Source organism: Ornithorhynchus anatinus, chromosome 13 (genome assembly GCF_004115215.2).
Source record: "Ornithorhynchus anatinus isolate Pmale09 chromosome 13, mOrnAna1.pri.v4, whole genome shotgun sequence".
Taxonomy (NCBI): Eukaryota; Metazoa; Chordata; class Mammalia; order Monotremata; family Ornithorhynchidae; genus Ornithorhynchus; species Ornithorhynchus anatinus.
The window spans coordinates 7,030,163-7,048,582 of record NC_041740.1 but is presented as its reverse complement, the minus strand read 5'-3'; the positions used below and the strand labels follow the sequence as shown (position 1 = coordinate 7,048,582).

The window sequence follows — 18,420 nt, the reverse complement described above, 5'->3', positions numbered from 1 at the left end:
CATTTCCTGCCCACAATGAACTGACAAGCTAGAAGGGGTCCTGGTCAGTAGTTGCAGTTATAGTGTTTCCAAACATTTACTGTGTGCAAAGCACCGTAGTAAACACTGGGAAAGAATATGCGGGTGAGAATTAGCCAGGGCTCTTGGCCCCCAAGGGGCTCACCACATATATGGGTGAGGCCACGTTCATTCCCTTGTTCTCCAACCTGGCAAAAAAAACCTGTCTTGCTTCTTCCTGCAACTTCCCTTGTGATGTGTTGAGTTCTGGTCCCAGTATTGGATGCGTGGATCTAGACTGGAGTGGAGTCAGAGTGCCCAACAGACCCTTGGGCCACCCTAATCTGGGTGATTCCAGAAGTTTGGAACTTGGCCAGAACTGGGGGTGGGTCCTCTGGCAGTGGAAGGGTCAGGAGTGGATTTTTGCAGTGTGGCTTTATGGCAATTAGCATTTAATTGGCTCCTAGGATCAGGGAGACTGGACCTCAGGGAAAAATGGAAAAGATAAAGAAGCAGAGTGGAAGTAGAGGAGGGAACAAAAGAAAGGAGAGAAAATGAAAGAAATAAGAAAAATAGGCAAAATATTGCATAAGAGGGTACAACTAGGCCATCCCTTTTTTTTTTGTCCTGTTAAAGTAACTCATTCATCCAGTCTGATTGTTTTGCCTTCCTTCCAATTCCCCTTTTCAGTTTCTCACTGCAGTAGGGAAATGAAATCTCTTCCACAAGTCCATCATCATTATCATCAGCAGCAGCAGTATATATATATATAGCATAGTGTTCTGCAATCAGTCAAGCAATCATATTCATTGAGCACTTACTGACAGCATTCAGGGCACTGTACTAAATGCTTGGAAGGGTACCACACAACAATATAGCAAAACATTCTGAGCCCACAACATGCTTCCACTCTAGAGAGGGCAACAGACATTAATAAATAAATTATGGATATGTGCTTAACTGTTGTGGAGCTGGAGCCAGGAAAGGTGAATCAAGGGAGCAAGTCAGGGTGACGCAGAAGGGAATGGGAAAAGAGGAAATGAGGGCTTAGTCGGGGAAGGCCTCTTGGAGGAGATATACCTTCAATAAGGCTTTGAAGGTGGGGAGAGTAATTGTCTGTTGGATATGAAAAGGGGAGGCATTCCAAGCCAGAAGTCGGATCTGAGTGAGAGGTTAGCAGCGAGATAGATGAGACCGAAGTACAATGAGGAGGTTGGCATTAGAGGAGCAAAGTGTTCCATCTGGGTTATAGTAGGAGAGTAGCGAGGTGAGGTAGGTGGGGGCAAGGTGATTGAGTGCTTTGAAGCCAATGGTAACATAGTTCACGCTTAATATATATTTTAGTATATGCTATCTCAATATACACAAAAAATCTATTCTATGTATAATATATAATAGTATATATATATATATATATATGCGCACACACACACGGACACACACATATATATTTGTCCTTTGTGCTCCAAGAAGGTTCTAATCCTGCCTCCACTTCTTGTCTGCTGTGTGACCTTGGGCAAGTCACTTCCCTTTCTGGGCCTCTGTTACCTCATATGTAAAATGGGGATTGAGACTCTGAGCTGCATGTGAGACATGGACTGTGTCCAACCTGATCATCTTGTACCTAACCCCATCACTTAGCTGCATGTGAGACATGGACTGTGTCCAACCTGATCATCTTGTACCTAACCCCATCACTTAGAACAGTGTCTGGCACATAGTAAGAGCTTAACAAATGCTATTATTATCATTATTATTATCAAGATGCAGTGAGCAGGTTGGCATTAGAGAAGTGAAGCAGACAGGCAGGATTGTCATCGAAGATCTATGAGCTTTTAAGGTAGGAGGGGGAAAGCCGATCGAGTGCTTTAAAGCTAGTGGTCAAGAGATTTCCATTTGAGGAGATGGATGAGCAAGCATTGGAGGTTTTTATGGGGAGAAGAGACTTGGTCTGAACTGTTTTTAAGAAAAAATGATCTGAGCAGCAGAGTGAAGTTAGGACTGGAGAGGGGAGAGGCAGAGGGCAAGAAGGTCAGCAAGGAGCCTGATACAATATTCAAGGCAGGATATGACAAGTGCTTGGATCAGCATGGTAGTAGTTTGGGTGGAGAGGAAGGGGATGGATTCTAGAGATTCATTCAGTCGTATTTATTGAGCACTTACTGTGTGCAGAGCATTGTACTAAGCACTTGGGAGAGTACAGTGCAACAATAAACAGACACATTCCCTGCCCACAATGAGATACTGTGAATGTAGAACTGATAGACTAAATATGTGGGTTGAACGATGATGAGTTGAGGAAAATGCCAAGGTCATCTGGTGTAAACAGGTTAAATGGACTAAACAGATAATCCCAAAGAGAAAGTCTTTCGAGTCCAGAAATCAAACACTTCCCAAATCTTAAGGGTATCCCCCGTGGCTCCCCAACCATACCCCAGAATGTATATAAAACTTCAGAACACATTCCACTGTGAAGGGTACAAAGGCACATGGACTGGAATTCCTTCTCTGGTTTTAAAAAAGCACACACCACATTTTTAGGCTGTTGCTTTCAATGGGCTTTTCATGTCACAATGTAACAGAGAATTAATCCATAGCATAATAGATTGTCTGCAGTAAAATGCATGGAGTATTAGCCTGTTATAAAATATTAATGTTTGACTTCTAACAAAATACATCTACCGATCTCAGATGAATGTAAGGAATTGTAGAAGATGGTAGAAGGAGGGTAATGGCTTGACCCTCAAAGTGCATTTAGGTTGGATAGTAAAATAGGAAGAAAAAAATCTCATTAAAGCCAATTACACAGTGGAACAAGTTACCAGAAAAGGTCATTAAGGCAAAACCAGTTTTCAAATGCAACCACCTAAAATACTGTGTCGATTTATGTGTAGGACACGAATGTCACATCCTGATGATACAATACCATATTGAAATTGCTACAGTGCTGATAGTTAGAGCCATGATTATTTTGTAACTGTGTATATGCCTCTTTTTCAGCTGGGGTGGCCATTTGGTTTTATACGGGCCAGTCCAGTTTTCAGCTGGTCTGCCTCTGCCTGGAACCAGTACATCACCGGACACCCTTTTATATCCAGTATTTGTGTTTAACTAGAAGCAGCAAGGCCTAATGGATAGAGCACAGACCTGGGAGTCAGAAGGACCTGGGTTCTAATTCCGGCTCCTCCACTAGTCTGCTTTGTGACCTTAGGCAAGTCACTTCACTTATCTGTACCTCGGTTATCTCATCCGGAAAATGTGGATTAAGACTGCACGTAGTACATGGACTGTGGCCAACCTGATCATCTTATATCTACCCCAGTGCTTAGTATAGTGCCTGGCACATAGTAAGCATTTAATAGATAACATTTAGAAACAAAAAACTTTTTACCTCCCTACACCTCAGCAACTTGAGTGCTGCAGCACACAAGTGGCACTGATACTTCTAAGGACTTGTGAGGGGAGACCAAAGCCTCTTAGAGCAAGGGAAGGATTAGCACTCACCTTGGGTCCTCTCTTAATGTCTAAGGGAGACTCCTTCATCACCTTTTAGTTTGCACTAGGTGCTGACTTTGAACATTTAGATCCAGATGATGATAGTCTCCATTCTGTTCAGGTTTTTTGGTTCTGTACAGTCCATTGGTTTTAGATAGGGTTTGGTTTTTTATGTCATCTTGTATCTATCAATCTCAAATCACCCAATGGTGCCAAAGTACTCTGACAATCGTAATTTATGGCATGCAGTCTTAACTTCACCGGGCAAGTGTGAGAGCAGGTAACATATTGGCCTCATAATAGTGGTCTTGGCACTGTGCTAATGTGGCTTTCTCATTACTGACACATACACACACAAACACTGCACCACAACACCATCATTCCCACCAACTACTACTGCTACCCCTACTAAATTTTATTTTCTGGTTTTACCTTAACAAAAATGAAACTGGAAGATATTAACTACTAGACTGTAAGCTCCTTTTGGGCAGGGAACATATCTACCAACTTTGTTGGACTGTACTCTCCCAAGAACCAAGTACAGAGCTCTGCACACAGTAAGCACTCAATAAATACCATTAATTGCTTAAAATATTTGCATCCAGAACATTTAATACCAGCCACGATGTTTGGCGAGAATTTGGATTTGTTCCACTGGGCAGGCCAGTTGTGCTCCCCCGCTGCTCAGGTGCAAGCCCGTGCATGTGTGAAATAAGTATGAAAATCACCTGGATTAGGCACCTCAGAGCTGTGCGGGATGTGACATGTGAATATCATTTTCTTGCTCCCCAGGTGGGACAAAGGGAGCAGTTGGTGGTGGCTTTGCCCATAGCGTGCTCATCCTGGGTTAGACAGGTCCCTCCTCAAGAAGAGATGGGAATCATAGATCGTGCCCATCTTCTGCCCATAAGCAGATGAATTCCTTTTTTTTAAATGATATTTGTTAAGGGATGATGATGATAATGGTATTTGTTAAGCACTTACTGTATGCCAAGCACTGTTCTTAGCGCTGGGGTAGATACAAGGTTTTCAGGTTGTCCCATGTGAGGCTCACAGTCTTACTCCCCATAGTGCTTACTGTGTTGCCGGCACTGTAATAAATGCTGGGGTAGGAACAAGTTAATCAGGTTGAGCATAATCCCTGTCCCACATGGGGCTCACAATGTTTACCTCCATTTTACAAATGAGGTAAAATCTTTCCTCTTCATGGGCTTCTGCAAGCCCATAGAATGCCACCGCAGTCGAGTTGACTTTCTCAAAAAGGATGGACATGTCCAGCTAATTCTCACTTGCAGACCAACCTCCAGATGACTCCAAAAGACAATTATGCCCCTTTTCAAATCTTACCCTAGAGATGACTCCCCAGTGTTTGTTTTTGCTGGAATCCGAATATCAAAAGATGACACGAAGCCTTGATTTTTCAAGGGCTTCCATCACTTGAAAAACAGAGGGCTGTCGGGTATCATCCAAAAACTGGAAGGGAAATCAACTGTGGTTTGGTTCCCTACCTTCAGCAGGGACGGCACTTAGACCATCTGAAACAGATGGCTGCTTTTTTTAATTTCAGAGATGTTGGAAGGCAGAGATGAAAAGTCTCTCCCAGAGCAGCCCAATCCGGTTTCTCATGTCATTCACCCAATCTAGGACGAAAGAATAGGGATAAAGTAAATTTTATCTCTTTCCCAGGAATCAAAAGAAGAAAAGAAGCAAGAAGAATAACTCACATTGGGCACATAGGATGCGCAGCTTGGCAATAGGATAATGTGGAATTAGGGTTGTTCTCACCATAATGGCAGATATCTAGTTGAGTTCTGTGGGAACTGAGTTGGTCTAAGGGCAGGCGGCATGGGCCTGGGATGTGCCATGTGAGAGTTAAGCAAATTCTGTATAACTTTCAGTCTAGTTCATACTATGTCTGGGGATAAGACTCATGTTGGGGAGAGAACCATCACACCTTGTCCCTGTGTCAAACTTCTTGCTTGGTGAAATAAAGATGCTGATGGTAATTCTCTATTGACACAACTTCACCTATAAGGGGCCTGATAATGAAACAAAAAGCAGAGGGGGGATTGCCTAGGGGACTGATGTAATTTGACCTTGTTCGGAAGTCAGAGTCAACCCGTGGATTTTCTTAAACAACCCTGATTAGTTGAACCTGTGAACTTAATTGAGCAGTGAGTCATCAGATGAGGAAGCTGAGGAAGTGCAGTGATTTGTTTGTTTGGGTTCTCTCCTGAATTTGTCTGAGCTTGGTCTCTGGCAGGAGGAGAGTCAGTGCTGTGTCTCTGATCATTAGCTGGCAGTTTTTCAGGATGTTGGTGATTCAATTAAGTGCAATCACTCTCTCCCTCTCTTTATGAATCTTTCATTTTCAAGATATATTCTAGATTTTGCTAGGATTCTAGTTGAAGATTTGGGGTTTTTTTTTTTTGTCTTACTGGGAGTGGTGCAAAATTTGAAGTTAACTACATTTGTTTTTGTTTACCCAACTTTCTCTTTCCTGTGGTCTTTCATCTGGGCAGGAAAAAGAGAAGAATATTTTGTTTTCCTTCTGAGAGAGAACTGGTGCTTTCTAAAAAAATTCATTTTGTCTTTTTTCCCTTAGACTGAATACCACATGGAATGATACAGTGCATAAAGTGATTTTAATATCCACTTGTATTAATAACCATTTTCAGCCCTTTTTTTGATGGTATTTGTAACCTTATTATGTTTCAAGCACTGTTCTAAGTGCTGGGGTTACGCAAGTTAATCAAGCCAGATGCAGTCCCTGTCCCTCATGGAGTCAAGTAGAAGGGAGAACAGGTATCGAATCCCCATTTTGCAGCTAAGGAAACTGAGGCCCAGAGAAGTGAAGTGACTTGCCCAGGGTCACACCACAGGCAAGTGGTAGAGCCAGGATTAGAGCCCAGGTCCTCTGGCTCCTAAGGCCCATGTTTTATCTACTAGGCCACTTGCTCTTGAAAAATAGTGGTCAAACTCTGAGCAACATAGCTTGGAGGCAAACTTTCAAAAGTATACTACAGTCAACATATATTAAAATCCAGATTATTCTCTGCATATCGGTTTCTGCTATGAGCCTGTCCTGCAATTAGATAAATGCTGGTGTGTTAGGCTCCTTTAAATGTAGACCAAACTCAGTTTGATACATAACTTTAGAGTGTGTCTGTCCTCAGGGAAAACTCTCACAAAGCTGGGAAAAAACATCCTTAATTGTTGTGTAAATATTCTTTTTGATAAAGTTACTTCACTTTGCTGGTCAATTTGGGGAGCTCAACACTTAAAAGCTCTGCACACAGTAAGCGCTCAATAAATACAATTGAATGAATAAAATGGGGTGGCAGCCTCTGACTTTGAGAACATAAGTTTTCAGTGTTCGAGTACTACTAGTTAGCACGTTGGGGAGGAAGGGGAGAAAGAAATTGTTTTTACGAGATGTTCTTCCCCTTGACTCTATTTATTGCCATTGTTCTTGTCTGTCTCCCCTGATTAGACTGTAAGCCTGTCAAACGGCAGGCACTGTCTCTATCTGTTGCCGACTTGTTCATTCCAAGTGCTTAGTACAGTGCTCTGCACATGGTAAGCGCTCAATAAATACTATTGAATGAATGAATGATATTAGGGCAATGCATGGCAAACTTGATGTAGTATTGATACATTAGTGATTGATTGAACCTGATCCCCAGGAGTCACTTAAAATAATTTAAGCAATTGGTGATTTTGTTTAAATTTGGAGAGGAAAGCGAGGAGGGGGGAAAGGAGGTGGGTGTAGAAAATGTCCATTAGTTAAATTAAAAACTTATCAAAGCATTACTTGATTTCCATCCATAAAATCTATTAGACTGTGAAATAGTTTCCCCAGGTAGTGATGGAGGCCATGTTGAGTCATTTAAAATGATATGGGGTTGAACACTTGCAATATATAGTAGGGAACAAATCTTACTGTGTGTTAAGGGCAGAATGCCTTAATAAATCTTCTCCATCTCTGAACTCTGTTTTTCCCCCCATTGTTATTCACATGCTGCTGTGGTTTTCAAACACAAATTAAACATATGAGTATTCCTTTTTGTGAAATATCTATGGACCCATTTGAATACAGGTTTATTAGTATCGTGAGCAGCGGTGTTCCTCAGAAGGCACAATGCTGTCATTTTTCCCTCTCATAGACATCCAGAATAGATGCCCTATTTACTGATAGAACCTTTATTGCAAAGTAGAGCTAGTGACTTAAGTCATTAGTTACTGTTTCTGTGTTAACATCCAACCTTCCTTTAAATAACCCAGCATTGTGAACGGGGGGCTAATGTTACCAGAGAGTCTTTCCTTAAAATTATAAATTACCTTGCAGATTTTGTGTCATTTATAACAAAATGATTTAGGTTGTTATCTGTAGCAACAGAGGCTTAGAAATTCAAGCCGCAGAAGATTAAACCCCAATCAGTTTAGGAGAGTGTCTGTTTCCTTTCCTGTGTTTTCTAAATTGGTGGTCTTGTTGTTTTTGGCCTAAATTTTCCTTATTTGACTCTATTTCTACTAATGAGCCTTTTTTTCTTTCTGGCAGAATATGAGTATACCAACTCCTTCACCCTCAGAGTGATTCCCACTCTGAATAGTGAACTGAGGTAGTTATATTTTCTGTTCTTATATTCCTCCCATTATGAACAGAACTATGAAAACGTATCATGTCACATTGATGAACTGACAGAGTTGCAAGAGACTCATCTCTTGTTCTTGCTGCCTGATTGGGACTTAAGGCCAAAAAAAACCAAAACCACAAACGTCGTAGTTGGAGTGAGTCCCTAAGCCCCCACTGGCTTTGGGTGCTAAAGTTTTAGTAGCCTGGTTGCTTTTCAGGGTTACACTCCCTTGCTGGTTCCCCAGTGCAATATCTCTGGACTGTCATTCTTTATATAGTGCTTGCTCTTTAGTTTGTTATTTATGGTATTAATTAAATGCTTACTATGTGCCAAGCACTGTGTTAAACACTGGAGTAGACACAACTATAACAGATGAGAGACACCCTTTCCTGGTGAGGGTAGGCAGAGAAGAACAGTGGTGGTAATGGATTGCAAACAACAACCAGACAACAATGTCCAAGCTAGTACATAAATAGTTCTTGGAATTTGTAGCCCTCAGATTCTCTACTGCTCCAAGTGAAGAGACCTTAGTTACCAACCATCCTTCTCCTTTAGACTGTGAACCTTGTATCGGACAGGGCCTGGGTCCAATCTGCTTATATTGTATCTCCCCCCATTGCTTAGTACAGTGCTTGGCATATAGTAAGAAATTAACAAATACTGCAATTATTGATATTACTATTATTATTAATCTTTGTAAAACCTGTGAAGTTTGGAATGAGACTCCCTGCTGGTATTGGCAGAGGTTATGGCTGCAATGGGGCAGCGAGGGCAGACCCTGGATCCCCATCTTTGGGTACTACGTGGCCTTATCATCGGCTTTAAATTGAACCTTAGTGATCTGAAGGAGTGACCGGGCCTTCAAATATTCAAAGACCCCTCTACCCAAGAATGGACTTAGGCTCCAAGAAAAGAATCCAGCACATAATGGACCAGACTTCAACTTTGGAAAGGGAAAAACAGGAAGGGTGGGCAAAGAATGTATCTGTTATATCGCACCTTCCCAAGTGCTTAATACAGTGATCTGCACACAGTAAATGCTCAGTAAGTATGATTGACTGACTGACTGACTGACTGACTGACTACCAAGGCAGTTGTTATTACTGACGCTGATACCAACATCGGCATGGATGTCACCAGTAACAACACTCAATTCTTCTATAATGAGGGGGTTACATTCTTGACGAACCTCGTATTAAGGAAAACACGCCATAGAGTGTGCTCCTGGACTGTCACCTAATGCATGTGAGCAACTATTTCTTCCAACATCACACTCCATTCTATTCAGCCAGAGTCGGGCTTTCAGATCCTCCCCTCTCACAATTCACTGACAGTGTTCTATCCCATTAGATTGTAAGCTCCTTGGCATCATGTCTACCAACTCTTTTGTATCATTCTCTCCCAAGCACTAAGAACAGTGCTCTGCACAAAGTAAGAACTCAATGAATGCCATTGAATAATCGATTGGTCATGGAAAAAAAGCATTTCCTGAGCCTAGATCCTTACAACATTGAGGTCTTTTCATCTAGATAACGTGAGTTTCTATGATTTATAGGAAAGGAAGTGCTGGATTTTATAGATAGGATACATTAAGGCTCCCCTTTATGACTGATTCGAGAGTCGAAAATGGGAACGTAAGCTTTCTTGTGATAGCCAAAGCATCTCTGAATGTACCTTTGAGTTGAATAGTTTGATCATGAGTCTGTGCATGCTGGTATGTTTATTTGTGTGCTCCTGCTTAGTGTACCACATGATTATGGGTATTTTGCAGAACTCAGGAGACTTTTTTTTTCCATTTCTGGATGGTCTGAGAGGTAATTGTAACCACTCAGAATTCTGCCCCATTTACAGAATGTGCACCTCTTAGAGAAGAGGCACACTGTGGAACGTTCTCTTTGCATTCTAGATTCCTTGGTGATTGAATGGAGAATTTAAACTTGGTGGTGTTTGTGAAGAATTCATGTATTTTTTCAAGCTCACCTGTGCTTCTCCTGAGGGGGAAGGGAAGAATGCCTTCTTAGTTTCCCTTTAAGGCTTGATTGGAGAGTTCCATGATCTGCTGTGGGCAGATACTTTTTAATGGGATGCACGTGGGCCTGCCTTTCACTGCAGACATTTTGATTAAGCCAAGTTGTCTTAGCCTTAAGTTTCCTATGCCCTGATGAATTGCAGCCTACGCTGTAGTATCTGCAGTACCTATTATCTTCTTTTTAATAACCTGTTGGCAGCACTTGAATGATGTTGGCTTCCGGAGTATAAAGGCACACGGCAATCATTGTTTGCTATTGTTGGAGAGCGGGGACTTTATGCAAAAATCATAATAATCAAAGTAATTATATAGTTCTTTTTCCCAAGGAACTTGAAGTGCCTCCTAGACATTATCTCATTGCTCCTCTCAACACTTCAGTGCCTTATGTGGGGAAGAAATGGGACTAACCTAGTTTTGCACTTGGGGAAACCACAGGATAGAGTTGAAGGCTAATAGTCATTTGAGAGGTTAACTCTCCCACTAGATTGTAAGCTCCTTGAGGACAGGAACGTGTGTCTTCTTTTGTACTCTCACAAACATTTAGTACAGTGCTTGGCACTCAGATGCTCAATAAGTGTGGGTTGATTGGACTGACTTCTTCCCAACTACTTGCAACAAGCCTAAGGCACAGTCAGCATGAGAACCTGGCTCTGAATCTGGTTGGATCTCTTTTTCCCTAAAATAAGATGTCTCGGCTAAACTTTGTGGACTCCTTCACATTTCCTATCCTCCCCGTCCCTCCCTGCCCCAGAGCCCCACCTGTTGGTTAGAGAATGAGCCTAGAGGAGTTTGGGGAAGATATCAGTTATGGATCCCAACATAAACAACTAATGACTCTTTGGATCTTTTTTACTGTACTAAGTGTGGGGTAGATAAAATCAGATGGACCTAGTCCCTGTTCCACATAAGACCCACCTTCTTAATCCCCATTTTACAGATGAGGTAACAGAGCCACAGAGAATTTAAGTGACTTGCCCCAGGTCACACAACAGACAGGTGGCAGAGCCGGGTTTAGAGTCCAAGTCCTTTTGACTCCCAGGCTTGTGCTCTAGCCATTAGGCCACACAGCTTCTACTTTTCTCTGGAGAAAGTGCCTTAGGCTATAGCAAGAGAGAAGTGCATTGTCAAAACATGTAGATTACATGCTTAATGGGTTTGGTGGACTCTTCACTCTCTATAAAAAACAGTGCCTCCTGCCTCTGTTTGCATGCAGAGTTTCTAACCATGAGTGGTAATGTTCTACCAAAGTCATCACCCATCAATCCATCGTGAGTACACGTCTTTTCCAGTATTGAATCAATGATGATGACATTTGGAGAGACACCCTAGGATCTCTCTGTATTAAGTGCAGCATGCTGAGCAGATTAGTGGATGTGAGGTCCCTGTCATTTTATATGAAGTCTAGCAACTCTGTTATATTGGACTCCCTCAGTTGCATAGCACAGTGTTTTGCACACAGTAAACCCTCCATAAATTCCATTGATCGATTGATTGATCTCTACTGGTGGGATGGACAAATACACAGTGGAATGAATCTCTCTGCTCAGGCTAGCAGGTTTCCTGTTTCCTGAGCTTTTTGTTGTGCCCTCCAATCACAATTTTGCTGCCTATTCCACCCACTTTGGGTTATGTTCTAGGTGGTCCTGCCATTCTTCGGGCTATTCATAATCTGAAAGAGGGATTTGGGAGGACCAGGACGTTGGTTTCCTTTCCTCTCCCTGCTCTTTGTCAGGATGAAATTGGGAAGATTTTGAACATAATTGGGCTGGTGTCAAGATTTCTTCTGCAGCATGCTTGTAGGGTTTGCTTAGCATTATCAATTATCTCTTGTTCAAATAAAAGACCCCTTACATATGATCATAGCTTTATACTTCAAACTCACTTAACTGGACATTATTCACAGAATATTTATCTTGACTATGACAGTTTTTTGATCACAGACTGATATTAGTTTTCTATTATACTACATGTGTCTGCCACGTAAGTTTGATAATAAGTGTAGGACAATAAAAATGAAGGACGTGCCTCAGACTGATAGCAATTCCCTTGTAATGGGAAATAATGTGGTAAACTTCAAAGTACATTTTAAATAAATGTATTATGCCCAACCCATCCATTAAATCAGAGCCTAAAGGGTGAGCAGGATCATACCTTCATCGGTCATTGGGTGTGTCACAATTGCTTTTTGAAGCATAGATTATCTTTTTAAAATGAAGAATGATAAAGCACACTGGCTTTGCCTCAACAAAGATAGAGGCAATTGCCTTGTGTGCTCTAAATATAAAGGGAAGAGAGGAGGTGCCTGTCCATCGAGATTTGGAAAATATGGGTATCTCTGGAGAAGAAGCTCAGCTACTGATGATGTCAGGCCTAATGATTTTGCTACAGAACTATTAGCAAAATGCTGTTAAAAAGTTGGAAGGACTACTTGGACTAGTAGTAGTCATGACAGAATTTACCAAGTGCCCATTGGGTGCGGTGTGCTGCACTAAGCATTTGGGAAAGTGCAACAAGGGCATAAGACACATTCCTTACCCACAAAGAGCTTTCATTCGCATGGGAAAGACATAGATAAAAGTATTCATTAACCTCATTGTTACAATATTTAAACTGTGCTCCTTTAAAACCTTTTTCTTAAGACGCATATTTCAAATAAGCAGGTGAAGTGGTTAGCTGGCTGGTATTCTTGTTCACTGCAGTCTGAACCGCGACAGCTAGAAGCAGCCCTAGGAGTGAAATGGGTTGCTTCCCACCTTTATAGACGTCCAAGTCTGCCATGTGCGGGCAGTGAGTTTTCTGTCACCCCTCATACTACCCTGACCACCCCAAAACCCTCTCTGGTAGGTTGAGGCCCCAGTGGTCACAAAAAATTCTCCAGGCTTGGAATTATGAGAGGGGATGGAACTTCCAACTCCTATCCTCCCCTGTCTCCACGTTCAAACCTCCCTGACTCCCTGATGGAAATGTGAAGATGTGACCTGTCAGGTTGACAAATGGGTAAATGAGTCTTCCGTGAAGGGTGGGGTTAAGGCATTTATATGCTGAGAGGCACATGCTCCCTCATGGATCATTTGCAGGATGGCATTCAATAGATAGCATTATTCTAGGAGACAGTTGACTTTCTAAAATTCTAGCCAGATACCATTTTCCATCGATACAGTCTTTCCCAGTTCTAAATACCGTACAGTGCTCTGTACTGTAAATGCAAATGCAAAATAAATACTTCTGCTATTACTACTACTATCTGACTTGTAAGCTCCTTGTGGACAGAGAATCTGTCTACCAACTCTGTTGTATTGTACTCTCCCAAGCACTAAACACAATGTACAGAGCACTTAAGCATTTAATAAATACTACTGCAGCTGCTACTAATACTAGACTGTCAGCCCCTTGTGGGCAGGGAATGGGTCTACCAATTCATTCTGTAATCTTCCAAGGGTTTAGTAAGGTGCTCTGCACACAGGAAGTACTCAGTAATAATAATAATAATAATGTTGGTATTTGTTAAGCGCTTACTATGTGCAGAGCACTGTTCTAAGCGCTGGGGTAGACACAGGGGAATCAGGTTGTCCCACGTGGGGCTCACAGTCTTCATCCCCATTTTACAGATGAGGTAACTGAGGCACAGAGAAGTGAAGTGACTTGCCCACAGTCACACAGCTGACAAGTGGCAGAGCTGGGATTCGAACCCATGATCTCTGACTCCAAAGCCCATGCTCTTTCCACTGAGCCACGCTGCTTCTCTGCTTCTCAGTCAATATCACTGATTGATTACTATGACTACTTAAAGGAAATGGGTTCCAGATTCCAACAAGATTGTCCTGAAGTCAGGCAGAGGTAGGCAGAAGAAATATTGGCCCAACTCCTCATGCTGGCCCTCGGCTACCAGAAGTGGTAGATGGCTCACTCGCCTGGGGCTGAAAGGTAATTTGTGTCGCAAACATGGAGGGAATGACAATGAAAAGGGGTCCTTTGAGCCACAAGGAAAGGGTGAGGTTAGATGGGCTCCCAGTAAAGGAGGGAGAGCAAATCTTCAAATGTTTCTTTCAGTAACACAAAAGTACACAGGAAAAAAAAATTTTGGCAAAGTGATCTTCAGATATGGGCAGGGGAGGCATGTGTGTGTCTGTGTGTATGCGCACACACGCAGAAAGACCCACAGTCCTCCTCTCTCTCAGCTTCCTATCAGTCAGAAGCATTTATTGGACGCCTGCTTTTGCAGAGCACTATACCAGGAGGTAAGGGAGCATAGAGAAAATTGAAAGACCCAGTCCCTGTCCTTGAGGAACTATCTAATGATGGAGGCAGGTGATATAAATTGAAGATATATAGTCATGAGGAGTGAGATGGTTAATACCATAAAAGGATACAAGTGAATAAGCTAGTCAGTATAGAAGCAGGTTAATTCAGGAGTGCTGAGGTGGTTGACAGGTGAGGTAGCCAGGAAGGTGGGGGAGAGGGGATTAATCATGAAATGCTCCCTGGAGGAGGTAGCTTTTTAGGAAGGCTTTGAGAACAGGGAGGGGACATGGTTAGGAAAATTACTGCTGCAGTCTCTCCAACCCCAGTGGGTCTAAACTCCATTATCCAGGATTTTCAACTGCTGTAGGTGTCCTTGTCCCATTTCTCTCTCACCTTTTCTCTTTCCCCATCTGCCCTTCCACTTGTATCTGAGGGCAGAAATAGGAGGAAAGCAGGCAGTTAACTTGTACAGTTGGCAGGAATAGAGCAAACCTTGCCGTATTCACAAATCTCGGAGTCGGACAGGAGAGGAAAGTGACTTCTTGAGACCTTTTCTCACTTTTCCTGGAAAATTCAGAGTTCTGGCCCTTATGCATTAAATCAGTAGACAAAAATGGCCCTAGGAACAGCCAGAGGAGTAACTCACTCCTCTTTGATGCTTTCTCAGCCTCTTCTCTCTCACTGAGTTAAAGCTTTAAGAGCTCACCCCATTTAGAAGACTCCTTTTAATAAGGTGAGCCCTCTCAATTTGTATTGTTGTGGAGAATGGCAAAGCTTTTTTTTTTTTTTAGTACATTGGTGCCACTATGAAGCTTTGGCAGAGAGAAAACCTTTAAATACAGAATTCATTATGGCGATTGTGCATGACCTGCAAATTCAAAGGACAATGATTATTTTATGAGCTACATACCGAGTTCAGAGAAGCTCAAGTTCAGTAAGATTTTTAAATAGATGAAATTCAAGACATTCAAAGCTTCTTCCCAGTAATAATTCTGATCTATTAAATATGTGTTGGATTTTCTTCCTATATATTGTTTAGCTTTAATGCTTTAATACCTCGTGGAGCATCATAGAATTAGTGTCCTTCTAGACAAGGTTTATTCATCCACAGAAATAGAAAAAAACCTTTGCTTGAATTTTCCCTAATTTTTAGGAAATTTCATGTGCCCTTCAAGGGGAAGGAAAATAAGTTGTCAAGTGCTGTTGTCCCTAAAATAATCACTTGGCAGGAAAAACTTGAACATAACATGGAAACAAAGCCATTGTTTTTGAAATGGCTAAGAAGGTAATAAGCATTTGGAAATAATCTGGGCAGAAAAATGGAAGTACCTGTGTAATTTTTACTGTGGCATCACTTTATTTTTTCCTTCTGTTGTCCTTTTCCTCCCAACAGGAATTTTGAGGAAAGTTAACCTATTTCTGCCTTTCATCCCTCCTTTTCCCTAAATCCATAGTAATCTCTATTGCAGCCAGCTGGATTGGGCTTCCCTACTGTTGCTGGTAGCCTTTCTCAAAAAAAAATTCCAGGTATAGAAATTTATTAATGAATAATTGGGAAAAAGAAGTTCAGAGACACATGCTCCAATTCACACAGAGAGCTGTACCTAAAGAGGATATTCTCTCTAAAATGTCAGGTGGCCTTATAGAGGTCACCTATAAGGCCACCTGATAGAGGTCTTTAATGCCAAGGATTGGCAGCCCAGGGTGAGCAGGGGAAGAATGACATGTAAGTGCCTCGTGATCTTTAGCACATGCCTTGGGGTGCTGAGAGCTCCTTTGATATATACCTCTGGTCAGTTTCAGGTGGGCAGCATGACCCCCATTTGGATGCCTGGAGTGGCTGCCACAAGAAATTATAAAGAAATGGGGGCCCAGGTGAACCATTTAATTCTGAAAATGGCTCCCTTTTGAACAAATACATTTTAAAAATAACCCATTCAAACTAAGAATCTCAAGAGGAAAAATTGTTCTCAATATGATGACTCCTGGGTTGCAATTATATGTACAGTGGTCAAGAGAATGAATAGAGATTATTGCATTTTAACTGTCTGAACACTTCAGATCAGATATCTTGTTAGCTAAAGGCAAGTAAGGAAGGTTCTGCTAATCAGCAGCCAGTGTGTAGCAACCCCACATATATAATGCACAGAGGGCACATACACTGGCCAGTCAGTTCTGTCAGAGTGTGGAGATCCCATGTCATCATTCGTGGACAGTAGGCTGGAGTTAAACGTGCTCATTTTATGGTGGAGTGTAAATCTTTCGGCTTGCGAGCTATTTTAAATACATTGTAATAACCATGCAGTTGATGTCCTATTAGGCAGGCAGACTTAGATTTTAAAACACTGCAGCTGTTTAAACAAACAGTCTTCCTTGGTGACCTAGGTGTGGTTTATTGTTAACATTGATTTCATTTCCGGGATACATCTCTTAAGTCTCCCTTTTGGAAGGATTGACTAATATCTGTACTTCATTCATAGAAAAACATATTTTGTTTCTCTTATCTAGCCCTGTTTTTGTACTATTATTTTAATGAGGAAAATGGAACAGCTGATGTGTAGATGTTACATTATCACAAGCTATTATCAATCTAATTGGTTGTTTCTTGCTGAATCTGCAGAGAGCAAGAGCACAGAGAGGTATCACGTAGTAATTTTCAACCTATCATAGATAAGATTCCAGGCCAGAAACACAGAGTGTCACTTCTGAAAATGAGTGCAACCAGATTTCATAACTCATCTTTCTAATTTAGGCTAAGTTACTATATTTCTTTTATTTGGATTGGCTAACTGCAGTTGAAGATTAGCTGCAGGTAAACCCATATATTGAAGGCAATTTCTGTGAAGTTTTGGATCCTAGGAATAATAACTGGAAGAGAGGCAAGGTACCACAGCAAGAGATGTGAATTGAAAACCTTTTGCTTCTTACCCTGAGCTGACAGACTGTATTCCTTGGTGGAAGCCATTAATCACAGATTATGCTCGCTCTCTGTCTCTCCCTCTCGCTTTCTCTCTCTGTCATCCCTCCTCTCCCCATCGCTCCCTTTCCTCCCTCCTTCTCTCTCTCTCTCTCTCTCCCTCCCTCCCTTCCAGGAGCTGTGCCGTCAGCGCATGGCTGTCAAGTCATCCGATCGCCCAGAGCCCCTGCACACTTCTCGCATCAATAGTGTCTCGTCACAGTTCAGCGATGGGCCCATACCGAGCCCCTCTGCTCGGAGCAGCACCTCTTCGTGGTCTGAAGAGCCAGTGCAGTCTAACATGGACATCTCCACCGGTCACATGATCTTGGTAAGGCAGTTTTTCTGTTTTGTCAAATGAAAAAAACATTGAGGCCGTTTCCCAGATTAAAAAAAGGTGTTTCTAACAACAAAACAATTTTTTGTTGTTACAATTAAACATTCGCAGTTGCCCTCCGTTCCCATCACACACCCACACGACACATCTTGTTTTTTAAACCAGGACTGACAAGAAGATTGATGACAGAATCAAACCCTCTTAGGAAAGGGACAAACAGAAATAAGAAAAGTCTGAATGTCAGGGCTCTTTCTACAGCTCTTCCTCTTCATTTCAATGAGCACAATTCATAGGCCCCACGGGGATTGTCCCCCCACGTCACTGGGATCGCCCCGCTTTTTTTGCTTACAGTGCTTTATCTCACACACACTTAAGCTTGTGCAAGATTTTCACTGGTTCCTTGTTTCAAAAACTGGTAACCTCCACATCTATCAGACCTAAATGGGGATGTGGCCTTTTTTTTAAGGACCAATAAAAAGCAGTTATTTTTTCTCCCTTGATTTTCAGCTCCCCTAGAATCATTTGGGTAAATGAAGATCAACCATAGGTTTCTTACAATGAAAAGGGAACCTGATGAGATTTAAGAGTTTTGAATTGTAGGTCCTTACTGTTTTACCTAAATGGCTAATATAAGGTGGGCTCTTGCATTCAGAAACTTGAGCTTGACACCCTCAAAAAAAAAAATACTTGTATTCATTTGTCACATTCCCAAAGTGTTTTTTTTTAA

General features: G+C 41.9%; 1 protein-coding gene across 1 annotated transcript in view; it reads left to right on the top strand.

Annotated features, from left to right (window-relative positions):
- Positions 1-18,420, top strand: part of PTPRN2 (protein tyrosine phosphatase receptor type N2) — an 815,057-nt gene that overhangs the window by 701,638 nt on the left and 94,999 nt on the right. The window contains exon 15 of the mRNA XM_029077350.2: positions 17,493-17,687. Coding sequence (XP_028933183.1) covers positions 17,493-17,687 — 195 coding nt within the window. The remainder of the gene's footprint in view (positions 1-17,492; positions 17,688-18,420) is intronic.